This window comes from Apis mellifera, linkage group LG11, assembly GCF_003254395.2.
Source record: "Apis mellifera strain DH4 linkage group LG11, Amel_HAv3.1, whole genome shotgun sequence".
NCBI lineage: Eukaryota > Metazoa > Arthropoda > Insecta > Hymenoptera > Apidae > Apis > Apis mellifera.
Genome location: NC_037648.1, coordinates 10359750 through 10387328, shown reverse-complemented (window position 1 = coordinate 10387328; position 27579 = coordinate 10359750). Strand labels below are relative to the sequence as shown.

The following is a 27579-nucleotide window of genomic DNA, read 5'->3' as shown; positions in this document are numbered from 1 at the left end:
GTAATCTGGAGCAGGAATTTCGAACGATCGAAATACCTTCGCGAGAAAGAATTCGTCGCGTTCGATTGGCTCGAGCCGTTAATTGGCAATTATATGTTTAATTACAGAAGTAAAGATAATAATAATCGACACGTGCACTTTTTTTTTTATGTGTCGTTTGTCGCGAAGAGATAATATTCCTTTAATTATCGGTTTCGTAATTTTTCAATCACTCTTGCCCTCTTATCGCGTAATCATTAAAAATATTCCTTTTACCAATTAACATTCGAATTATATTGTTGAAATTAAATATTTCACACTTTTAAAAAAAAAAGATACATAATTTCACTCAAAGTTTAATTCAATATTTCACATTTTAGAATAAATGTAATTAATGTTAGAAAAGTTGTAAAGAGCCAATGTAATATTTTCATGTCAATCTTCAGAAGCAAGAGAAGGGTTGAAAATGATCAAAGTGCATTGATCCTCTCTAAAAAAATACATAATTTCACTCAAAGTTTAATTCAGTATTTCACGTTTTAGAATAAATGTAATTAATGTTAGAAAAGTTGTAAAGAGTCAGTGTAATATTTTCATATCAATTTTCAGAAGCAAGAGAAGGGTTGAAAATGATCAAAGTGCATTGATCCTCTCTAAAAAAATACATAATTTCACTCAAAATTTAATTCAGTATTTCACGTTTTAGAATAAATGTAATTAATGTTAGAAAAATTGTAAAGAGTCAATGTAATATTTTCATGTCAATTTTCAGAAGCAAGAGAAGGGTTGAAAATGATCAAAGTGCATTGATCCTCTCTAAAAAAAAAAAAAAGAAGAAGAGAATAATGCATCGAGGGAGGCATTGCAACGTGGCATGTGTGAAGAGGTATAACGATTCGAGACACCCTTATATTCGCGGTCATTGTCGATCAACGACAGCGATAGGAGACGATCTATACCGATTACGGTCGATTAGGATCTCGTTAATGATACGCGCTCTTCAATATTTATCAGTGGGATAAAGTATTCAACGCGTATGGCAACGAATATTGGAAATCCGATCTCGACCAAGGAATTAATAAATTTATGTAATTATCGCGAGATGGATTGTGTTATTAACCGTGGAATTATAGTGAGCTCGCCAATACCGGCTACCGATCGATAAAATGCAGAAACGAAGAAATTAGATGTATTCGAAACGAAGAATAATTTTATATTTTATAATCTTACTCGATCGTGTATAAAAATGATCGAGATCGAAACGATTAGCTCTCGTTTCAACTTCGATTTCATTCTACGATTCTAATTATCATTTTAATCTCCATTTGATCAATATTATCCACAGCAAGTTCACGATGAAAAATATCAGATAGAAATTTTAAAAAGCTCGTTTAAACACGCGTTATCTCGCTGTGCAATGAATAATGTGCTCCCCCGATGCAGGATGTATTCGGTGGGGAATGGATGGGGATGATTCGAAAGATGCAGCAGATTCAAGTATTCTTTGGCTGCGCGAAATCGAGCAGACTGACGGAGAGGAGGGAGGCGGAACCGAGAGAGAGGGGAACCAAGGGAGAGGAAGAAAAGGGGCGAGAAGTGAAAGAGAAAACGAGAGAGAGAGAGGTAAGGTCGAACAACGTCCGTGCAAAAGCCTCGACCGCGTTTCCATGTGAGGGTGCAGACAGGAAGGGGTGAGCAACCCCTTGTCGGCGTCTGGCGCATAGGCGTAGATGCAACGTGATTCGTGCCCGGCTGTGACCGGGTCAGCGAAACCCGACGAGAGAATAAACTTTTTCCACACCTGTCGATTCCTGCGCCCCGCAGGTGCGCCCCGGAAATCCTCCTCTATTGAGGGATACCAACGGAATCCATCCAGGATTCCACTAGTCCATCTACTGGATCTACTGTTATATTTCTCAGAGCGACAAGTTTCTTTTTTTCAAACAAATATTCTCCTCGAATCCCTCGTCCATTTCACGTTTCTCATTATTCCTATCGATAAATTATTGAAGAAACATTCTTGATAAAATATTTGAAGAAACAAGATTTCCAATTCGAGAAATTCGAAATATACCATATAATAATCCAGCCTTTTCGATCCTTTTCAGCTTCGTAAAAAAGAATTCGATCGATTTCATAATTTCATCCCGGACGCAAGACGCATCTCATCCCCTCGAAGGAAGAAAGAAAGGGAAGAAGGAAGGAAGGAGAAGCACAGCGACAATGCGATCAAAATACAACCCCTTCCCCCTCCCCACAAGTTCACAGTAACCAGCCAGACAATCTTCAGTCTCAAGTAATGACAAGCCACGGTCGGGTTTGTTCTCTCTTCTCGACCCTCCCCCTCCTCCTCTCTGCCGGCGGCGGCTGCTGCTGCACTCCTCCACCCTCGAACGGGGGTGGCAGGAGGGAGAGGGGGTGGCCTGTGTCTAGGTGAGGGCCGTGGGGTGCGCGCGCATCGACGGATGCAGTGGAGGTCATCCACCTGAAAGGTCGGGGTCACACTCTCTTGGCCGTAGACCGCCGCCGACGGGGTTGTCGGTGGGGCTGAGTGGGCGTACGACGCGTGGGGTGGTGGTGGTTGATCGCCATAGCAACCCCCGCGCGCAGTCAAGGCTAGACTGTGGGCTCTCGGTGGCGGCGCAGCGCGCACAATGCGTACTATCGTCTGACGTGAGCGGAGGGGAGGGGTGGAAGAGGGCGAGGAGGGGTGAATACACGGAGGGTTGCAGAGTCGGAGGAGGAAAAATACCGGTTCCGAGAAGTCGCCGTGGGTGGCGATTTTCACGCGTGTTTGAACGCGAAAACGTGAAAATCCAAGCTCATCCGGACATTGGGGTGAATCGAGTTTTTTTCTCCACGAATTTGTCTTCTTTCCTTCGATCGATTCTTTCTTTTTTTTTTTTTTTCAGTAAACGTACAGGTTTCACGCAGAAAATCAGCTCGATAAATAACAAGTTAGGAGAAATTTACGTAATTAGATTTTATTTTTTTGAACTCGATACCTGGTTGAAAATATTGGAAATTGGAAGAAACGTTGCGCTCGAGTTTATTGATTAGTTAGATGCGTGTCGCGTAAATACACCGTTCTCGCGTGATTTTCGGCCTGGTTCGGAGAGAGAGAGTATAATGGCCGACAGCGCGATATATCGCGAGCGTGATAGGTTTTAAAAATGCAGCCGGCAGAAAGCGGAAGCGAAGGGGTGGTATTACGCTCGAACGCGGCCGGGAGTGAAAATTGCGAGGGGCGTATCGCGGCTTGCGCTACGGGTACATGTTGTCGCGACATGTGACGCTTCTGGATGAAATCTTTTCCATTGTCGACTTCTCGCACCCTCGCGCGGATACGCCGCCCCTCGCTCCTCGAGGATCGTGTAAAATAAAACGGGCGTTTCGAAGAACCACGCAATTTTATAGGGTGTTTTTTCCTTGCTTTGAACGATCGATCGACAGGAAATAATTATTTCGCTTTGTTTTGGACGATTATTACTTTTCATTTCTTTTTCAGGCAAAGTATTATGCACAATTGTGGAGGAGGGAAAAATTGTTTCAAGAGATTACGTAAATTTTTTGTACGTAATTTTTACGCGTGATTGATAATTTTTATATTCAAGATTATTCGAAATACTCTCGTTATTGTTAATAAAAATTTTTCAAATCTCAACGATACGATATAATGTGTGATGATTTTTTTTTATTATTATTATTCGCGAGAAATGTTTAAAAAAATGTTAAAAGATATTATTTATTAAAGTTTGCTCTCTAGAGATACGTAATTTCTTCTCCTTGAAAGCGAAACCTTAAGTTTAAATTTATTAATCGTATGCGTCTCGAGACTTATTTTGGATAACGATTTTGTTTTCGAGCGGAATCAAAATGCAAGGCCACATCACCCCACGTGGATGACGTTACATCCGTCTATTTACCCAGATGGGATATCTATTTTTGGTTTCCTGACCTACCGCATATATTTCTCATTTCACGTGATATTTTTTTTCCTCTTCACAAATACGCACAAAGTGATAACTAATTAGATTCATCGGCCATTTATCGAATCGATCGTTTAAAAAAAAAAAGAAAAACGCAGTTGCCAGTCAATATATACGCACTTCTCACGACACACTTATGTTCTTAGAGAATTATCATTTCGCGTTTAACGATATATTTATCAATATTAATTATATGAGAGTTGAAAATATATATTTTTTTTAAAACTTTATTTAAAATATTCTCCTTTCATCGCAGAGTTTAAATACATGCTAGATAGAATAATTTAGATTCTTTGTTTATACGCAGGATTAATAATAATGCGTTAGATATATTAATTTTGCAATCAATTTTACAAACTTTCGAGCAGGAGAAATTTTACGTCGATGCTATCGAGAAAAATTTCTACTTTTACCACGCGTCAAAATTATAATACATAAAAAAGAATAATTGCGAAGAATATGAACAAGAAAAATGACACAGGAACATTTGGTAACTACATTTATATTTTTTCTAATTTCTTCTCTGTAATGTCATATCAGATCGATTATTATTCAAAAAAAATATCAAAGGAACGATGAGGATCATAAAACACAGTGATTGAAGAACAATCTTTGGATGGAATAATTATAATAATTAATTTTTATCGTAGAAGAAAAAAAAGATAGCAGAAGGTTGCTGTAAAATAAAGTTACATGTTTTTATCTTGACTGAAACGCATAAATGCATTTCGATATCGATCGGATTCCATTGTACTGTGCCAAAATTCAATGTCACCATGCCGATACGATGAATAATCATCGAGCAAAGAATAAAAATATCCGATGACAAAGATACTTGTAGATCATAAATAATTGATAATTGCAATATTTTGAATCGGATTATACATATATTGCCAATCTTTTGTTTGTCATTCTTTTTATTATTATTTAAAAAATATCAATGAAAAGTAAAAATAGCATTATAATATCGAGTGAATATAATTTTCGAATTATTAATATTAATTTGTAATGTATATTAAATAATATAATAATATAATAAGTGCTGATTGTAATAAAGAAGAAGAAAAATATAGGTGATATTTTGAAAAATTTCTGTATATACGGATAATGTATTTGAACAAATACCAATTGCCAGACACATTGATAAGAATTTCAATGTCAAACGGATCGAGATATCGCGATATAAACGCGACGATTCAACGTTACGATATTTCAGTCGAGTCTCGACTATGTCATAGGTCATTATCATTCATTATCGATCGCGATAATCTGTCTTAAAAAATTAAAACAATTATACGTCTCGAATAAAAATTGGAATAAAACGAATATCTGCATATATCATAAATTGCAATTGGACTTAAATCGTAAATATTCGTATAATAAAAATACGTAGTATTATACACATTGTGTACTATTCGAAACGTGATGATTGGTAAATATTGTAGATAAGGCAATCTTAGCAATTCCTTATCAAAAATCTTTCACAACTTTTTCTCTCATAAACTCTTTCTAAAAAGTTTCCATACCAAATTATTAATAACTTCTCCAATCTCTCTAAATGTCACTCAAACTTTATTCGAAGAAAAAAAAAAAGAAATTTAGGCAAATCGCAGTTTTATCGTGACTCGAGAATAAAATTTGCAAAGTATCGAAATATTTAATCAAAAAAAATAAAAAAAAGAACCAAAAGTGTATATGAATAATATCGTATCAAATTATTACAATCAAATTACAAATTATTATATTAATATATTTATTTATTAATAACGAAATAATAATAAAATTGATTTGAGCCACAATTTTTTCATACGGCACGAAAATATCTTCATCACGAGCAATGCGAAGGCTACAAGGTTAAGGAAACAAAAACGTTGTGATACCACAGAGATGCATTCGCGTCTGCAGATATGATATCTGAATCAAGGGGACCGTCCTCTAATCGACCGTGCTATGTCTCAATGTTAACACAAAATTATCACAGGTGATAGGAGCCGGCTTACAAACGTCGTCTGTGAGTCTTGATAATTCCTTTGATAATTTAACCACGATGCGCTTCATTCTATTTACACCCCTATTCCTTGCTAAATCTCGAATCATCCTCCGCGTTCCTTTCCATTAATTTTATTTCAAATGAAATAAATTCTTAGAATATCGAAACTTTCTTTCGCGCGAGATTTTTTACATTCGAGCATACATTTCGATAAAAATTGTTTTTAATTTGGTTTACGAATTAAATATATTGGAAATTATCTTTTCCAGCATGAAAAAGATACAGGAACGATTTCTAATTTTTCCCAATTGCAAATAATAGTTCGAGGAACGAGTCGAGATAAATTTGTATAAAGAGAGCTAGAAAAAAGGAGAAAATAACGGTTTTCAGTTTTATTTGTTGTAAAATCTACAACGAGGGAATAATATCGGTTCGTCATTAGTCGCGCGTAAATTGAGCGTAGAAATGAATGCTCGTTATTTTGTGAAAATAATACGCGTGAAAATATTGCAAAAGTGTGTAATAATAAAGTTAAAAAATCAAGTATATAATACAGACCATCGTTAAAAATAAAATTCTTCCAAAAAAAAAAAAAAAAGAAGAAAATGAAATGAAATCGAACGATTGAAAAGTTTTTCAAAAATTCTCGTTACACTGAGATTTTTTACTGAGAATATTTTCAAACACTGTTGTTAATGTTTCACAGTTTGCCAAGATGCCTGGAAGTTAGAAAGTTTATCGCATAAGTGAAATTTTTACAGCTATCGAGAGCGATATTTCGATGCAAAGACAAAAAGAGAGAGAGAAAAAGGTGAAAAACATTTCGCAGCCTATTACATATCATGGTAGATGATCACGTTCCTGTGAAAGTGTTTCGAGAATTATGTAAATGACTAATTTTCACGCCAGGGCAAAGTTCTTTCTTCGTATGCGAGTCGAGCGAATACGACTTTCTTGCCTCGAACAGTGAAAGCGGTCGGGATTAATTCTTTCTGCGGCGCGTGTAGTAATTTGGCGAAGTCACGAAATGCAGAAATCACGCTCACTTTGAGAAAGGTCATGGTAAAACTCAAACTTTGCCCAACTTTTAAATTTCTCGATATCGATAATTTTGACCACTCTTTCTTCTTCATTCTTTTGTTCGAATTTCATTCATTTCATTATTATTTCGTATATTTTTTTCCTTATTAAGATTCACACCCTTTGAGGCAAGAAAAATTAAAAATAAAAATTCAAATAAAATGCAACGAAATGAAATAATTGATATAAAATTTAAGATTGTAAGTATAAATTTTAAAAACAAGTTGAATTTCGTTGAATCGATTTAACGAAAAACTTTTCACCAAGGATTTTAATTAATATTTTGAATAATAGAACAGTTAGTATAATGTAAATCGTTGATTTCATGAATAAGTGAACGTGCTTTTAATCGAGATCGAAAGTACGAGGTGAAAGTAAGCGACATTGAACTCTAATATCGCGAATAGCTTATTTAGTCGACCAACTCTTTTCTTAACACGATACAATTCGATTACGAAGCTTAGCAAAGAAAGTGCACTATCCTATAAGATGAATAATCAACAAAATGATTGACAAAATTTATACAATCGTTATAACAGTAACAATAACAAAATCAATTTATCGATTCGCAGAAAAGATGATCCAGAAAGGAAGAGAAAATCGGCAAACGACGATCAATCGTTGGAGGGTGACAAAATAGGTAACCGGATGGGGATTGGGTCCAGGAAGCGCGCAAAATGCCCGATTCGAGCTGCGATACGCATATGCAAATGTCGTCTAGAAAGGAGGCTAGCGTGGCGAGGGTAGATCAGGTCGGTGGCTCGCGAAGAGAGGCCGTGAACAAAGACCGGTTCTCGTATGAAGGTCACTGGTTCAATGGCGCCCATATACACACAACGCCGGGGCGCGTTCGTTCTCTCGAAGGCCGTTTCACTTTCGTCGAACGCGGCCAAAAACCGTTTTCTTCTTTGGGCCGGCGTGTGCACACCGGCTGGCCCCTTTCTCCTTCCTTCCTTTTCACCGAACCGTGGCCGCCTCGATCCACGCCACGGCCGATCCACTTGCACTTTCGACCATCGGGTTCAAGGCCACCGGTTCGAGACTCGCTCCTCCTCCTCCTCTTCCTCCGAGAGAGAGAGAGATTTCGCTCTTCGCTTCGAAGCGAGGGAAGTACGATCATTGTGCAGATATGTGGGTCATCCTGGCTAATGGGTTATTATCGGTTCAAGGAGGTTGAAAGATGGAGTGATCATTTTTTTTCCTTTCAATTCGATAAGAAGATTTACATACACGTTCCAACGATAATAGTTCATCTTTATTTCTGAGTATATTTGTAAAGAGAAATAAAAACGTTGATCATCCTTAGTTTAGATGAATTATTTTAAATTTCATTGGACTTTCTAACGATTAATCGTTTTCATTCGAACAAAAAGAAAATTCGATGAATATTTCAACTCTCCCCGATCGATTTCATTTTCAAGATTTCGATAAAAATTTCTTCAGTTCGAGTTTGAATTTAAAAAGTTCGCAATTCTTCGATTTAAGAAGGGATACGTCGATTTTCGAAACGAAAAGAGGAAAACTGGTCGTTCTCGAATCTGGCGATTTCACCTCGCCGGGTACGGGAGGTGATAGCCTCGCGTGGAAAGTTGCGGGCCTCTGTGCTCTCCTCGCCGCGGAACAGTTTCGCTTTCTTAAACGACTCTCACGCTCGCTCTCGACGGGCCTCTTCCCTCAGAGTTTCAGGGACCCCCGTCGGGTCGCGATCCGGTTTCTAAAACTCTCGCCACGGTGTCTCGCTTTCGTTCGCGTCCCGATCCGCGGCTTCTCCCAACGGAGAACGAAAGTGGAGAACGGTTTGGGTCAGCCAGGTCGACGAACCTCGAGGAATTCCCTCGCGTGACGCCATCGCGGGCTGAATTCGAACTCATTTTCTCTTTCCTCGCCGATACAAGGTGAAAGCGCGAATACAAACGCGTTCCGTTGATCGACGATCGTCGATTTCCACTCGTGGAGGGATGCTTTTTTTAACCCTACATTGTTAAAAAATCACGTTTGAATTACTTTTACAGGAGAAATATCCAGATTCAGATTCAGGAAGTGAAGTATTTTCGAATCCATTTATCATTTATCGAATATTCGAGGAAAAAATGTCAACTGTGGAACATTCTTCTGGATAATAAAATAAAATAACTCTGGATAGATTTGATATATTCGGGTATATAGAGAGAGAGATTTTAATAAAATGATGGGAACAGTCAATTGAAATCTATTTAGACAGTTAAGCTCTGTTCATCCGCGATGGATTAATTCATTTTAATTTGTCTCGTGATGGCGAGCCACGCTCGTCCCTCCGAGAAGGCGACGATCAAAATTGTGAATAACGTCAAGATTATATTATCCATCCAATTATATATGTTAACGAATCAACAACTGGATCGAACTGGATCGATCTAATTAATTAAAAAAAAAAAAAATGAAATTAATAATCCAGATGCCTGGAAGACGGTGCAGCAAGGGGATATAACCTACATGACCGAGGTCTGGGTTCAGCTCTTCAAGGCATTCTGACCGAGTGAATCTAGTATGCGCGGTATCGGGTAGCCGAACACTATATCGACAACAAGACCACGAACAAGGAAGGCTTTCTCCGTTGACCTTGAGGCCTGGCTAAAGCCCCGGAGCGACGTGAACTTGAACCAGTCTCGTGTTCTTTCCTTACGTCCATATTCCTCCTCTTCGATGGAAATCGATTTTCGATTCCAACTTCGAGATCGCGTATCTTCGACGATCCAATATGTAATAAAGTTATATTCTAGATATGTATATACATATATATATATTTAAAATATAGATCGAAATTGCAACCATCTATTCTAGGGTTATCGAGTCGAAATTATCCACGCATCAAATCGAAGTCGTAGTTTGGACTTGTGGATGATGGATCCAAAGCTACCAGATCGAAATCGTTTATACCCGATCCAAATTATCTACCTCTAAACCTATCGAAATCGAGGTTGCAATCCTTTCGGGCCTAATCTTCGAAATTATCTCGAAACTAAAACTATCGAGTCGAGAAGTGAAAATTGCAACTGTGTTAACCACTATCGAATCTCCACATGTGAAATCGTCACGATTTTATGTATCTTTCTAATAGAGATTGAATCGGATCGGATTATTAAGGATGATAGAAACGATATTATAATTCTTGATGTAAAATCAATGATGATCTTTTCAGGAGGATTGCGCAACAGACGCACATTAATGCGTCTTCTTCCAAAAGGAATCGATCGAGGCAACCAATTGTGTAATCCGACCTCCATTTCAGGGATATCTTAGTCCCAGGTTATATCGTCCTGGAATCTACAGGATTTATGCTCACGTGAATCCGTTTAAGGTCGAGTTTTTTTTCACAGAAGCCTAATAACAATAATAATAATAATTTATCCAGCATGTTGTAGAACGATTGTAAAACGGTGCAATAATAATATAGAAAGTACACGTTTGCAGCAGTGAAAGTATGATTTTTCACGAAGTTACATACAAACTTAATTTCGTTTTATTCAGAACGTAGAGTTACGAGCAATAATGAAATAGTGTAAAAAAAGGAATATCGTTGTAAATGCAAGATGGATTTTCTTTTTTCTTTTCAATCTTTAAACAGAAAATTAGATACGCATTCGTTAAAATAGCGAAACGCTTCGAAAGAGGCAAACTCTATCAGCAGAAAGTGAACGGACATTGCAGAGATATTCTCTAAATAGATTGAACATCTGAGGACCTCCTTCGAGGGTGAACCGACCTTGTTGTCCCACCCAAATGTTCCTGACCCAGACGCTTTGTTTCGTTTTAATTATAGGACTATTTCCCTCCCCTCTGTTTTCTTCTTTCCCTTCTCATCATCGTTTTACGAAAAAAGTATCTCATTCACTATCTCTCTTTAATAAACCCTAAACCGGAAAATCCAACTCTACCACAATCTATCTACCCAAAGTAAACCGAACCCTTATTCAAAAATAGTCGAGGAACAAATCTATTTTCGAGATATTCAAAATGGCTGGCTTTTCCTTTCCAACAATCGCCCCTCACTCATCCATTTCACTTTCGTCAAATCACCTCTCCCTCCCTCCTTTCCCCTCCTTCTTTATCATTATCCATCATTTCCTCTCCTCTCCTCTCTCCCAATCGTTCTCCCACTCAGAGAACAATATCTCCAACGACGTCGTAGTCGTCTCTATCTCGTCGCGTCGACCTCTTTCTCTCTCTCTCTCGGTTCCCTAGCTCGCCCCACTCCCTTCCCTCCTTCACTATTCTAACTCATGCGTGCTATAACGCGCCTTGTCCCTAACCTAATCCAACGAGAGTCGTGCTGAGCCACACCACGGACTACGGAGCCAGCCGCGCACTACATTCAGACCGGTTTGATGATTCAGGTTCATCTAGATCTAAACAACTACGACCTCGGACACGTAATACGTTTGGTCGCGGGTCTCGCGGCCAGCCACCACACGAAGATTACCCCCTGCGTGAGAAGGAGGGGGGGCATTATGCGTGCTCTGCAAAAGCTCTTCTCTGTGCTTGCTGGAAGGAATTCGTGCTGGAGACGCTGCTCGTGAATAGAATTTCGAATGGCGTGATTCTGATGGAATTCAATTTTTGATGAATGAAAAAGAAAGATGTGTTTTGAGAATAGATTATAGGTTTTTGGGTCAAACGATTTTTAATCTGATCGAGAGGTTTCGATTAAAAATAATTTCGGATTGAAATAATCTCTTTCGAATTCTCGAAAGGAAGATTTATTCGAATCGAAGAATTTAGAAGAAGTGCGAGAGGAGAGTTTGGGAGAGATTTCTTTTTTTTCAGAGATTGTAATACGTTTTAAGATAAGGAACCCTCATCTGTCTGGATGATTATGTGAGCCGACAGATAAAGATATACGCACATTTCTTTCCTCTCTTTTTTTTTTTTTTAGGGTTAGGATGGTTCCATTTGAAGACCGTGAAGAACGGATCCTTAAAAATCCGCGCGCAATTAAAAGCTTGCCTTTGAAAAAGTCGAGAGCGTCCTTTGGAGGCCTGGTTGGATCGATTTAAGAGAGAAGTGTTAAAGGGATATATTTTTGAAAATTTTTCTTTACATCCGATTCATCTTATTTTCAAGGAAGAATAATCGTTTTACAGATATGGCGAATAATCATTTACGACCGCTTCGTTTTATTGCCGACAATATTCAGTGGTAATCTACTTACGCCATCGGGAATTAAATTGATCGATATATTCAGAAAGTTATCTTAACTCGTTCTTATCGGGTCAGTTACAGAACGCTGACTTTTATTGCGGAGTCGGGGAACGAGAAAAAAAATTTAATTACGACAATCAAAAGTGTATTGAACGATGTTCGAGCCATTATATCGAAATAGATTTTCAAATTTTATTGGTTATTAAACAGAATTTTTAAACGACCGATAAGTTTTTTTTTTTTACGATAATTCTATTCGAGTCGAACGAGAAAAAAAAAGGAGAGGGGAAAAAAAAAAAATCCCAAGTACAAATTCCATTCCTCTTTAAGTATACGATGACAGACAAAAGAATTAAGATTACAAAGAGCACAAACGAATACAATTAATCGTTCGAAGCTATTCTCTCCTCGACGTATTTAACCAGGAGAAAAATTCGACGTGAAGCATACAAGCAATACAGGGGACAAAGGCTGTAAACCCGTATCCCTTAGTCGTATATTATTCTATTAAGAGCGAAAATTCGGTGTTCCAGGACATTCAGGGCCACTGGTACGAGGAGTGCAGGAACGAGTGTCAGCCTGGAATCCTCGACAAGGGAGACCTTGACCTTCGCTAGTCGACCTACAACGCCCGCTTCTAAGGGGATCCTTGAACGAAATACAGAAGGGTTTAATGTCTACGCCATTATACTTATTATAATCCATTCTTCCGCGTCTCGACACGACCGGGAGGGGGATTCGTCTCGAGCAATCGGTCTGTTTCTCTCCACGAACCAGATGAACGTGCTCCGCAATCCTCTGGCCTCGAATATAATTCTTTATAACGGATACGGAACGTTCTTGTAAAACTTTTTCCCCGATTACATAATATATTTAAAATATTTCTTCAAATTATAAACAACAAAATTTAGGAAAATACGAATCTAAAATTTTTAATTATGTCATTATTATTAATTTTTTACAGCGAACGAAGCATCAAAGAATAGACTTAAGACTTGATCAAAATTTCCTAGAAATTTTCCTAACCTACCTAAATTTTATTGCTATTCGTTTCCTTCGAGAGTCACTGTGAAAATGAACAATTGCGTTTTCGAAGCAGAATTATTATCTTTATCGAACTATGGATGAAGAAGGTTTGGATCGAAGAAGTCGACGAGTGTCTACGAATATAGAATACGAGGGCTCGATATAAACGGCCGTCGAAGAGGAGCCAAGTTGATCCGGGAGTACTCACGGCTAGGTACGCCATTGCACCGAGATAGATGGATGGTTATAGCGAGTGCGTCGAAGCGGGATGCGGGGGCTGATCGATAAAAGCGGCAGTCGGGTTCACGAGCCTCATTCAAGGACAAGGCCATATGATAGCGGCCGCGCAACCGCGGCCGCGCACTCAACCACCCCTGCCTATCGGCTGGTCGTTTACGTCAGGCTTGTCGCTACACTGTGCATAGCCCTGCTCATATTCTGTTCGAATGATATCAGAAATTAACAGAGGATTACGTAAAATTTCCCTATTAAATTGTACGAGAAAAAGCCCGATGGAGATCATTCAAAGTTGGAATATAAATAATAAAAAGGTATGCATATTTTAGAAGGACTGCATAAATTAACTTGGAGATGTAAAATTTGAAAATTTTCAATGATGTGTTGTTTTATGTATTTAGATTATTAAAGTATTTGGTTTGAAAATAATTGTAAGATTAAAATTGTACGATTAAAAGATAGAATTATATAATTTATATGGAATGAGAAATTTTAAATATAAATCGTGTTAATTTTTATATAGATTTTGTGATATATGCAATTATATATTGTGTATACAGTTGGAATAATTGTCCATTCCTGTCTCTCTTGGTTGCACGCATCAGTTACGCACACGCGTCTAAGTTAACCATGGGTGGCACGACTAGCTTCTCTCTGTCTGCCCTTTTGCAACCCCTGCTATCCTATTAGCGCAAGTCCATTTGCATTTATTGTAGGCGTAGGTACATGTATGTCCTACACATTTCAATATTCGTTCTACCGCGAAAAAAACTGTCTTCGGGCTAGTATACAACTCTATCAAAATTAGAGGAACCCCTATTTCAAAAGATATATATACACTCGCGTTTTATTTGCTTTGACGCACTTGTCGTGTTGGACATCTGTGTTTCGTATAAATGCAGCCCTTCGCGTAGTTCGCGCGCTATGAATGCGCACGCGCCGCGTGTCGTTCCACTGAACACACGCGCGCGAAAGAAATTCAAGAGGGTTAGGTGTGATGGAAGGTTTGGCTTCTCATCTGCTTCCGGCTGCGAGACTGTGTACGATACATGTGCCTCGTCGTCTTCGTCTAATCAGATCGTGGAAATAAAAGAGAAATGTAAAAGCAAAGAAAAAGAGAAGAGCTGTATACGGGATATAGAAGACAAGGAGGAGTAAGGTTGGAAATAATGATCAAAAAAATTAATGTAATAGAAGCTAAAACGGGAGAAAACAATAAAAACAAGGATATTTGTGAAGAGAGAAGAGACGAGTGAGACGACGTTATCGGAAAAGGGACGAGAATTGGGAGTAAAGAGAGAAAGGGCAATAGACGAAATCGAAAAAGAGAAAAAATAGGGAACAAGTGTGTGTAGAAGAGAGACAGAAAGCGGCGCGGTAGTGTGTGCGCACCGGGAGATCGTGTTACGTGGCATAGTGTGGGGTCGTATCGCGAAGCAGTCGCTTTATATACATGCGCTGTCAGTGCACGCGGATAGCGCGCTGGAACGTCGAACGCTATAGGTCGAACCATGCTCGTTCGCCACAGGCTATAGGCTATCCATAGGGGCGCGATAGAGAACGAAATAGGGAGTGAGAAGAAGAGAGACAGAGGACAGAACGAAGATGAACGTACGCACGGAGGAAGGGAGAGAGAGATAGACAGAGGGCAAGAATGAAACGGATATAATACCGAGAGAGAGAGATATCGGGAGCGAGGGAGATATCTAGATAGAGGAAGAGAGAGAAACGAGAGCGCTTATGCACCGCTGAATCTATCGCGGCCGGCCGCACTCTCACTTTCGCCGGCGCCGATGACGGTTCTCGTCGTCGTCGGCTCATTGCCGTCTGCGCTCCAACCACCGACTTTTTTTTCCCGTTTGACCGTGAGTGTGACACATTACGCACTGATCCACGTGCTTTTCATCAAGGAAAGTGTCTCGATAGAGAAAAACAGAAAAAGTGTGGAGCATAGAGGGCGCGCTTTCGCATGATCTCCCATGTTTGTTTCGACCACGTGATCGATTATATCGATTATCGATCGAAGTGAGAGAAACGACGCTAACCTCGCGCGAGACAAGCACAAAGTGCGTAATCGAAGCTAGTCTGGTTGTCGCGAGACTCAACGGAGTCACGTTGCTTTTGATTTACCTCGTGACGAAACTCGAGCAGGGGTTGACGCTCTTGGAGGCCTTCGTGACGATAAACCGCGGTCAACCGGCGTGGAGGTGGATTTCGGTCGCTGTCTTCGTCTCGAACGTATGTTAAGGGTGACAGAGGAAAACCGAGAGTGCTCCAAGAGAGGGGGAGAGTAATTCTAGTACGAAAGCGGGAGCGAGAAAGCAGAAGGGAGGAGGACGCTGCGTGGGTGGTGGGAGAGAGGGAAAGGTCGGCAGTGGCTCGCGAGGGACTACTCGTATTCCGAGGACTGTTGTTTTCGGCGAACTGCTAAGAAACACTCGTCCACGCGGACCGGCCTTACGTGTATTCTCCCTTTACGCATTCTTTTATCGTGCGATAATAACGCTTTGTGAAGATTGAAAATTTTCTATCAGTGATATTTCGATGTTTCGAACGCGATCAACATTGTGTTTCGCGTGTGTTATTCAAAATTGTGAAACGTTAATTGTGTGACATCAATTTCTGAGGTTATGAATGGAAATATTCCGATCAACTTTTCGAATTAATGCTTTATTATCTTTTTTCTCAAACTAATTATTAGAACTATAATTTAAATATGTTTATCTATGCCCTCGAAAAACTATTCATTTTTCGTATTCTTATTTCGAGAGTTGAAATATTACGTCAGTGGTTTTTCATAGTGTTCGTTCGAGTTCTCTAACGAACTGGAATCGATACGGACTGTGTATCGATATTTCTAACAGACGATTCGACTCGAATCGATTGACACGTGTGTGGACGAGAAATCTTCCGTGTTGTTTGAAAGTGGACAGTGATTCGAATTTTTTCGTGACATCGAGACAGTTCGCGTGTTTCCTCGATCGAATATTTACTCGTCGGTGATTCTCCTTTCCCGATGGGACGCGATTACAAGTCGTTAGCGTCGAAATCGAAGTCGCAGCGCGCGTAAAGTGAGTGATTAGTTCGGAGTATCGCCGCGAGGGCTTCCATTGCAGGTGTCACGCCGCCGCAAGACATTGACCGTGACATTCGAGAGACATCCGCGCGGAGATACAGTGAAACATAGCGACAAAACCGAGTGAGTCAGGCATCGTTGGTGACTGAAGTAAATAAATATTGTGCTTTTTCTTTCGTTCGTGTCTCGATCTACGCCGAAATTGAGTGTCGTCGTTCGGTGACTCGTCCACGAGTGGCTGGCTATTAATGTGCTCGCGTGTTTCGTGAATGAAGCCGATCGTAACGGTCTTTCGCGAGAGATTTTCAAGTGTAATCCCGTGACCCGCGGCCGCGGGTGAAACGCATTAAACGTGGCTCACACAGGAAGGGACAGAACCGCCGAAATCCAGGCGGAAGTAAGGAGTGCGATCAGGGTACTTCATGGCTGGTGCCCCAGGCCGCCCCAGGGGCACCGTGGTGACACGGTTTTGATGTCACCGCAGTCTCAAATGCGAGGAAATCATAGAAACGGAGGACCAACGCAACAACCACCGCCACCAACCGTTGTAGTCAGTTCAACGTCCAGTATGAGACCACCGCCACCGCCTCCGCCCCCCCGAGCTAGAGCGTCCAACGAGGGTAAGGGCCACCACGAGGAGCCTACTAGTTCTATTCCTGATCTCGGTGAGTTTTAATTTATATTTCTTTTTCGAACGATATAACGTTAGATAATTTCGTTATAATTCGTTAGACGATACGAAGCATCTAAGATTTTTCATTTTATCTCGAAGTGTTAGCGACAAAAATTGAGATGTTTAAAATATAGGATAAATTTTCGAACGTATAATTATTATAAATCTTATTTAAAATTCTTTTTAATTAATTTGAAATATATGAGGTTAATATATCGTATATTTCAATTTAATCTAAACACAACTCAATCAATGTTAGGTTAGGTTTTAAGGATTTATTTCGTTTTTAATAAGAATAACGATACGTAATGAATAACGATTAAATTTGGATTTTGAGCTTTTCTCCGTTATCGTTTAAATACGCAGAAATGAATAATTTCGATTGATAATCGTAATCTGGTTTTTAAATAATATCTTAGCGTCTTTTACAATAATGACTCCAAAAAATTGATAATATTTAGGGGACAGATTATCGTGATAATGATCTTTCTTATTAGACGTTGGAGTATTCGCAATATATATATTTTTTTAATCGAAAATTAAATAATTTCGTCAGATCGATCGAATTTTCCACAATCAAACTGATCGAATCATAAGGGAAAATTCTAGATTATCTATAGAATTTTAATCAATGTTAAATCTTGAACTTTTTAAATCGCATCACATGGATTTTTATTGTATATCTTTTCAACTTTCTTATTTTAAAATCAAATTAAAAAATTTCACAGATATGGAAGAAAGATTGTTATCAGAAAAATTATCCAATCTAAATATTTTCAACTCAATTCCTTATAAATATTATCATGCAAATTGAATATCGTCACGATTAATTTTATCCATTCAATCTCTGAATAACGTTCAATGAATTTACCACGCCGTAGAAGTTAAAACAACCGATCTAAAGATAACAGTTAATGTATCGCGTATTCGAATAAAACAACCCAATATTTAGAAACTCCGCAGTTATCATAATCACATAGTGTACAATAACAAAGGATCATTTGCATAAACGTTTCCCAACAAAGCTTACGAATAGTTAGAAAAATTTCCATTACCTTGCTCATCTCGAATTTCCACTCTCAAATATTCCATATTTCATCCAAAATATACTCGATAAAAACAAATATATATATACGATCTTTTCATCGCTTTGTGTTTAACGCTTTGTTAATAACTGTGAGGAAGAACTTTGTTTCTCGATTCCTCGGAAAAAAAAAGAAAAAAAAGCATGAATCATCGTTTCGTGACAAATTTCCAAACGAACGATAATTGCCATCTTGAATGAAAAACAGGAGCAAATATAGAGAGAGACGCCTCCTCTCCGATGTTCACAGCGTTCCTCGTGTTCCGCCTGGTGTACTATGTTTAGTGTTTACGTCTGTACGTTTCATTAACGATAAGCCCCGCTAAGCGCTATCGTCTGCGCTCTTCGTGACAGCCGGACGTTTGTGTAACGCGAAGGCCGAACGGCGTAGGAGAGACGGGGAGAGAAAGTTGACAGTGCCGCGACGTTGGAAAGGCTCGATCGAGCTATTTCGTGCCTAAAAATAAGTTTTTCATCTCTTCGACGGAGGTAAAAGCCCCCTCTCACCGCTATCCGGTTTGTATACGGTGCTTTTACTCTGAATATATCGGTCGTGGCGTGTAAGCAAACAGTGATAGTCGTCGCTTTACTTGGCGGATGCACGCGGTTCTCCGTCCACTTATTTTTCTTCTCCTTTTTCTTTTTAGTTAAATTACGGTGAAAAAAGGATATAAATCTTTGTCGAGCATCGCAATTTTTACGTATTACGGTATTTAAGGTGTTTTTTTTTGTTGGAAAAAGGTTAGCTTGTAGAGAGATTTCGTATGGAGGTTATATGAGAGGTTAGGTAATTGATGAAGCGAGAAGTATACCATTAGTGAAATATAGCTTTCTTTGGCAGAAACGATTCGGTGTGATTAATAAATTTGGGATGGATTTCGATAAAGGATAAAGTGTAGTTATATAATTTGATGAAATTCTGCCATTTAGAATAGTTTGATTTACGAGGAGTAAGCGTCGCATTAATAATAGTTGTATTTTTAATTTGCATTATTGAATTTTAATATTGTGCTCGTGAAAAGGAACTTCAAGGATGTATTTTCAAATAGATTCTACTATTTTAATTTGAATAGCTTTAATTTCGTATAATTTGATTTATCGTAGCTATCGATATCTCTAACCTGATAACTTAACCTAAATAAACGATTACAATAGGTCCTATAACCTAAACGTGTAATTCTCTTACAATTAATTTATGATTCTTTCATCGTTCAAATATTTTTCTTTTATAAAAAGTATTAATCGATGTTCTTGGCAAGCAGAATGATTGATAACTCGTTTTTACACGTTGTATACAAACGGACTTTGTTAAACAGAGTCGAATCACTCGAGTGCACGTGCACTTCGAACGACATAAAATCTTGTTATTCTCGAAACTCAAGCCTCGAGAGTACCGACCGTTTTACAATCCCCCTTTACCTACTCTGTTCGTTATTAATTCAAATAAATTGGCATCGAAAGGCATCGACACGCGAGATTATAGGCGGAAGGTGAACTCGAAAACGAAAGTAAATCGATGAAGTGGTTCAATAGACACGTTGTTCGAGACGAATGCGTTACGGGGGCTTCGTCCCTTGAAAGGTAATACTCGAGCTGCTTGATAATCGATAATCGATCCATCGTCGATGAACAGAGGCCTCCTTGCTGGCGAAACAATTTGCATATGCGAGTCGCTCGATTCGCGCGGCCACCATTATTGATTCGGCCGACGCGATTGGACGTGCTACAAAAATGGCAAATATTACGTTCTAGCCGTTAATTATAGTCTATTCTTGTTTCTAGTTACGTTTCATTCCCATTTTTGTATTCGTAACAGTTTGCAATCATGGTAACATTAATTTGAATTTCGTTTCAAAATAGTTGTTAGAATTCTTAATTTTAAAAGTTAGGTTAGGTTGGATATAGGTTTGAAATTATGAATTTCAAGAATTAAAAATTGCAATTTTCGTATTACTTCTCTTGGATTTTCTTCTTGGATGAAGTTTAATCAACGTAAGTGTTATTTTCTTTTTTTTTTTTTTTTTTTTTCGAATTTTATTCAAAATCGGGAATTTTATCCGGTATTTTTTTATTTTTTATTGAGATCTCTTCGGTAGATTCTACGAAATATTTAAAATTTTAAATGTTAAAAGATGTCTTGTTTTTTTTTTTGCCCAAAGTATTTTTAAAGATAAAATTCATTAATTTTTATTCTGCAACGATGCTTTTTATCTTTATAACGTTTATCTAAAGAAGTTACATAAGAAAATTAATATTAATATAATTTGCATGTATAAGAAAAATAATGCGAATTAACGATAAATGTAGAATAGTAATAAAATTCAAAAAACTAGTACGCAAATAAAATCGAATAATTAAAGTTTCGTTTCAACTTATTCGCTAAACGAAAGCGAGTGGAAACTATCTGAGCGTGTTGAAAACCTGTTTAAACTTGTGCAAATATTAATCTCGCAGGCATCTCGGTCCCGTTGGAAATTTAAATAACAAACAGTTTCGGCATGGAAGATCGGCCGGTTTGTTAAGATAACGACCTCGACACGCAAATACAATTTAAGTCACTGACATTGTCGCGTTTAATGTCAGGGCCGAACATCTACCGATCGTGCGATCGATAAAAATCAATTGTGTGATTTACACATTTTAATTTACACGATTACGATTCCTTTTTTTCCCCTCGTACTTGATAAAAATGATATAAGAGAAAATTACATTCTGAGTACATTCGTAATTAAGTTTTTTAATATCTTTAGTATCCTATCTCATCTTAAAAAAAAGAATTTGCTCTCATTTCCCTGAATATTTATCCAAAACGTAATCGAATTCAGAAAATTTAAACGAAAACACGATGGAAACTCGCCGGAATTCAGAGATAATTTCCACGTTCACGTTTACAAATTCATAGAGAGGGGTTGGAAACTCTCTGTTTGCACGGCTCGATGATACTCGAGTCGGACGACAGGTTGTCAAGCTTGATTTTTCCTCCGATAAACGGCGGCCAGTCGCAGTTGTGAAAATACGGCTTTCGTTTCGATGACATTGAACGGGAGGCGCGTTATCACGGTTACGATGACGTAGCTGATAAAGGGAGTAGATCCCGTGAACGATGAGGGGTTTTGGGATTCGAATGAATCGAATCGTCTGGATTGAACGTGTATTTTTCATGGATCGATGTTCAATTGCTCGTGCAATCGTGTAGATTCATCCCTCAGAATTGTACAATTCTGATCTTTCTGAACTCGTCTGAATCTCTTTATCATGTTTATGGTTAAGTTGGTCAATAATCCTTGCTATTTTTTGCTTCGTAATTAAAGTGAAATTCCCACTTTTTCTTTTGTGGAATATACTTAGAATATATTGTTTATTACCCGGTTTTGTTTCGTAAGTAAATGTTGATTCTTATTCTCCTTTTTCTTCTTCTTCTTTTTTCAACGGATTATACTTGCAAGATTGTTTTAACGTGTCTTATAATAGGCTTAATTAAACTTGCGCGTTTGAGTCATCAGAATTACGATTCATTTAATATATTTCGTGTTTACCGTGGCGTTATCAATTGAAAGATAAAGAACGTACGAAAATCGTCTTGTCTTGTCCTTGCCATTGACTCTCGTTTCTCAAGCTTTGATTAATCTCGACTCGATTTAAATTCGAAAAGAAATCAAATCGATTGAGTGTCGTAAAAATTGAATTTTTCTGATATATCAGATTATTGTAAAAATGCCTCATAAATCGGAATATTGGGAATATTGTCAGAATTTGGGATCTAGAAATATAATTCTTGAATCCTTTTTTAGACATTTTTTTTTTTAATTTATAATAAAGGCTTCGGTAGGATTTTTCGAGTAAAAAAAAAAAAGAGAAAAATTATAATACATAAATATCTAGATTATAAAAGATGCGAAAAATATTTTTTAACTCTTCATCGGATACTCGTTCTATCTTTGTTTACGAGAATAAAGAATGGGTTTCCACGATCTATGCTAATTTCTTCTTCCCGAGGAAAAGAGACAATCCTCGCGCTTGTTCTAAATATACTGTATATTCGAAGAGATGACGCGAGTGCCACGACCTTGGCCATGAGAAATTCCGGAAAGCGCCCCGAAAACCCACTGATACGTTCCGCCCGCATTCTGTATTAATAGTGAACGTTTTCGTCTCATTCAAAATACATTTCTTCCTTCTCGTGTCTCAACTTACTCAACGATTTTTTTCCCTCGTTCGACCAATCTTAATTAGAAGAGCGAAGTTTTTGATTTATTTTTAGTAGACGGGGGAGGATAATGGATATCATCGAGAAAAATGTTTTCGATCGAATTAAACGCGTTGGAAATTGAGAAAAACAACCCTTGTACAATTGTAAAACTTTATTAAATTACGTATATAGGGATAGGTCTTACATATTTTTTCGTACTCGGAAAAATTCAAATTCTTCAAGCTTATATGAAATAATTAAAACAAATAGAATTAGATCCACAATTCAATTGTAAAACTTTACAATTTGATTAAATTACGTACATAGGGATAGGTTTTACATATTTTTTCATACTCGGAAAAATTGAAATTCTTCAAGCTTATATGAAATAATTAAAACAAATAGAATTAGATCCACAAGAATTAGAATTTAGAATTTTCTTCTAATACAATTGAAATATCCCTTGCTTTAATTAAATTTCTTCTTTCGATCCCACCTTCACCTTATCAAATCGATTTACCTTCATCAAGATCAACCATTTCATTCTTGAAAAACCACGTTCGCCCACCCGACGAAACAACAAACACGCGCATTACCCCTCGAATCATCCGCCCACTGCTTTATGCGATGTCCAAATTACACGAGGACACGAAATCATCATCCATGACTGTTCCGTTTGTTTTCAACCGCAGACGCGAAAACAATCGCTGTTTCTCGTCGTCGCTTTATTTGTTTCTGAAGAAGAATGCCAGGTAGATGGGAAAGGAGGGATGGGAGGGGAGGCGGAGGTGGCGTTGTTGATCTCGAGTGGGCCAAATCGACGTTTTTTTTCTTTTTCTTTTTTAAATAGTTGTTATCGCGGCTACGTATTATCGGCTGACTGTGGAGGCCAAGGCCCGGCGTGACGCGTATCCAAAGAAGAGGGAGATGAAGACGACGGGAGCAGAGGACGATTCCTCGCTCCGTTGGCTTTGCCCCCTTCGAAACATCCTCCTCTCTGGATGAGAGAGTGTTGTTGGATCGCAAAAACCGATCTTGCTTCTTCTGTGGAGAAGAATTTCGCGATACATCTGTGCCTCGCGCTCCAACGTTTTCCATCCTTCCTTCTGAATAAACGACCCTCGTTCGTTATAACTTTTCCATCCTGCGGAGGGATGATGTAATTAAATGGAAAGGAATTAATTAAATTAATTTTTTGAAAAATTGAAATTGATTTAAAAAAAAAAGAAAACAGGGATTTCAAATGGTGCAACGATATCGATAATTTATTCGTACATGCATTAAAGGGATTAATCGATTTCACTTGAAAATGAGAGCTTGAAAAAAAAAATTTCATTCTCTCTTTTTCAGTGGTTATAAGTATCTTGCATAAAAGGAAGGAAAATTTAAAATTCGTACGATTTTAAGTTGGGGAGGAATTGTCTTTGTATCGAATATCGTTAATGATTCCTTCGTGGATCGCGATCCACAGGTTGAAAACCGCTGGAACGAACGATAAACGAGCTCCTGTATCGTCGTCGATGATTCCGTGATATAACTTGGCGATAAACAGTCTCGGATTAAATGCTCTTAATGGAATCATTAGCGAGAGGATTAATTATTTTTAATCTCGATGATGGATAGGGCGAGGAGGTTCTTTTTCGCTTTCTTGTTGATCCAACGTGGAAGAAAGCTTAGCCTTTTTTTCTTACAATTTTCTGATATTGATATTTTTATATATCTTGAAATAAAATTTAATTCCATCGAGTTTTATGAAAAGATATACTTATTTTTATTTCCGTTTGACAAAAGTCTTTGACTGTTCTATCGATTATTCTTCCATGTTCAGTTCGAAAAATTTCGGGTCTCTGAAAAATTCTTTCCACGTCGATTTAAAAATAGTTTAAAGCGCCTCGTAGAGTTCAATGTCAGTCTGAATAGGCTTGTGTGCAGAGGGTGTGAACCACGCTGCGCTCCGCAACGTGTACCATGGGCGCAGACACCCTTCAGTCCTCGTCTCAAGGTGCGTGCGTGTGCGTGCATTTCCGACTACATGCATGCAGCACGTGCGCGTCAAGTGCGTGCAGCACTATCGTGCTCGTATGCACCGTGCACGCCAGTGGTTTCCAAACTTTCCGTTCCGAAATTCAACCCTTCCTCCTCCTCTCTGTAACGCTGTAAAATTAATTTTTACAGTGCTAATTATAAAACTTTTTCTCAATCTTGAAATATATTATATTTCGTCTATGATGGATAAAATATGAAAGTAAATTCTTTATTTTTGTGGAATATTGAATATCGAGTAATTTGGAACGGATGTAAATCAAAATTGATCGAGATTGATATTTTTCTGAATTCTTATTTGTTCGATGCTCGTCGAGAGGCAATGGAAATTCTCGTAAATTTCGTTCTCGTATCTTTCCAGGAAGAAAACTTTCCATTCCTTAAAAAGTTGGAAGGGCCAAATGGCTAAGAATCGACCGATAAGCAGAGCAAATATTTCTAGGTTTATCTCTGCTAGAACCTGTTCATTCTCAAAAAAAAAAAAAATTCCAAATTAGTCGATCCACTTTACTCCTTCTCCCGCAGAGATTAGATTTTCTACAATTTTTTATATACTTCACAAAACGTGAACTAAATTTCAATACATTTATAATAATATCCTTCTTCGATAACATCCTTGCTGAATGAAATTAAAAAAAAAAAAAAAAGAAACTCTTTTAAACGAGATGAATAGAATATTAACAAAATTTTTCTTTGATCAAATCGTATAATACAAATTTCATTGTCTCCAAGAGGGTGAACTAATTAATGCATCGTGTAACATGGATCTGGTCGGAGAGAAGCGTGCCAACCGTCCAGACACAACCCCACCCTTTCTCTCTCCCTTTAACCCCCGCCAGAGCATTTTTTCTTTTTTTTTTCACCGGTCGAATAGCTGTCCCACACACGGTAATTTACAGAATGATCCGCGCTAGGGAGAAAAAAAAAAAAAAAAGAAAAAGAAAAAAGAACACGGCGAAATCGCATCGGATAGGCGATAATATGGGAGCACGTCGATGCTGAACGCTTTCAGGTTCAAGGGTAGAACGCATCGGGCTAATTACTTGTTGCGTGGCGTGTATCTCACCGATCTTTTTTCGACCAGACAGCTAGTTTGTCGAATCATTATTCGTCTCTTGTAATTTACACTTTGTTTCCTTCCATCCGTCAGGATGTAGATGCATTTAGATTATATATATATATATATATATATATATATATATATATATATTTTTATTGTAATAGATATTTAACATTTATCATGAAAAAGTTTTATCAACTTTTCAATATGATCTCGAAAAAAGTATAATTTCATCATAATGTAAAATCCTTGTCTCTTATCGATTTGTAAAAATAGCGAAAGAAAAGTGTATAGCGGCATCTCTCATTCACTCGTGGAAGAATTTTTCCACGAGTGAAACTCGTTGGAAAATTCACGCGGCCGAGGCTGGAGGCTTGTCAACGAATCGGCATTTCTCGAAGTAATTAGTGACTTTTAAAAATGTCCCTCTTTCATTTCCCTCGGCCATTGTCTGACCGGTTCTGCTCCGTTTCAAGCGACACGCCGAGACACCCTTCACACACGCACTCGCGCGACTTCACGTACGAGCGTTTGGCCCCTCTTTTCATCCTCCACCATTATTGTCTGCCCTTTTACCCCCGCCCTCCGCCTCCCCGTGTTCCCTACTCGTCGCCCTCGGCATCTCTTCTTCTCCCGTGTCGACGCGTGTCTGTCTGGCCTCTTCTCCTCTCTCTCTCTTCTTTTTCTTTCTTTCTTTTTTTTTTTTCACCATGGAAAGGGAAGATCTCGCTCGTCCTCCCTGCGCTCGGTGGTGGAAAACGTATTCGTCGAAATGAAAGATTTTTTTCTCCTCCCCCCCTTTTCCTTTGCCTTCAGTCTGGCTGATTCTTTGAGTCTTAACTCGATCTTAATTGCTGGTCGGTGAATGGGATTACGGGGGATTCGGAAATCGGAGAGAGAGAGAGAGGGAAAGACTTTTCTTCCAGGCCAGACGACGAGGATCGTGGTTAATGTGAATCAATGAGAGGAGTTAAAAATGTTTGGACATTTTACAGGGTGTTTTGTGTAATTTGCGTGAAACGAGGAGATTTCAACGATAAGATAAGATTGTGCTCTCTTTGTCTCTGGAAATAATTGTTTCAATCGATGAGAAGAAACATCCTTTTATTTACTTTTAATATTCCTTCTTTCGAATTACCTTCTCCACTGTTTTTTTTTCACGTTATTTGTAAGTAGAATACTTTTGAACAGGGAAATTATTAAAATAATTTGAGAAGGGAAACAATTTCAGCTTTATTCTTCGAAAGTATTGAGAGATTTCTTATTAAAAAAAAAATGAAACTTTATACATTTTTTCTTGAAAAAGAAATAATAATATTCGATAGGATATCGAAACTAGCGCAAGAATTCACAGATATCCTGGTCCTGGATCCGGGACCGGATATCTCAACTGCGTAAATCCATCGTGTAATTATTGTTTCTTGAAACGAGACGAGCACTTCGTCGTCGGGGACGTCTGAATGCGTCAATCGTGACGGCATTGTTCGTTCAATGAGAGCGACAGAATGGTGGCGAGAGCAATGCTCCTCGGGAGAGTGCATCGGCGAAGTGCACCGCCTTGACCCTGCCTCTGCTGCACCGCTCTTGATTCCATGCCCCAATTTAAACCCGGCCGAGACTCGATTTCTCGGAGCACGCATGCACACACACTCCTCTCCTCTCCTCCCTCTTATCCTTTCGTTTCTCCAATGTGCTTCTTCTCGAAAAAGAAAGAAAAAACAAGGGAAAGATTTTTTTGTTTGAACGTGGATTGGAATGAGGTGAGGGTTTTGAAGTAATAGCAATTATATTAATTTATAGGAAGCTTAGAAAAGCTTAGAAATTGAAAGTAGACTTCTGCAATCTTTACAGAAGATTTTGATTTTTTTTTTTGAAGGTAATAATAATTCGAAAGTTGATTAATTTTATAGAAATTTTTCATTATTCGACATTTGACATTTGAAAAAAAGGATAAGATTAAAATGTTATAAAGTAT

At 38.3% G+C, this 27579-nt stretch overlaps 1 protein-coding gene across 1 annotated transcript in view; it reads left to right on the top strand.

Moving 5' to 3' along the window:
- Positions 1-15290: 15290 nt before the first annotated feature.
- Positions 15291-27579, top strand: part of E75 (ecdysone-induced protein 75) — a 161432-nt gene continuing 149143 nt past the window's right edge. The window contains exon 1 of the mRNA XM_006564320.3: positions 15291-17220. Within this exon, the coding sequence (XP_006564383.2) occupies positions 17028-17220 (193 nt within the window). The 5' untranslated portion in view covers positions 15291-17027. The remainder of the gene's footprint in view (positions 17221-27579) is intronic.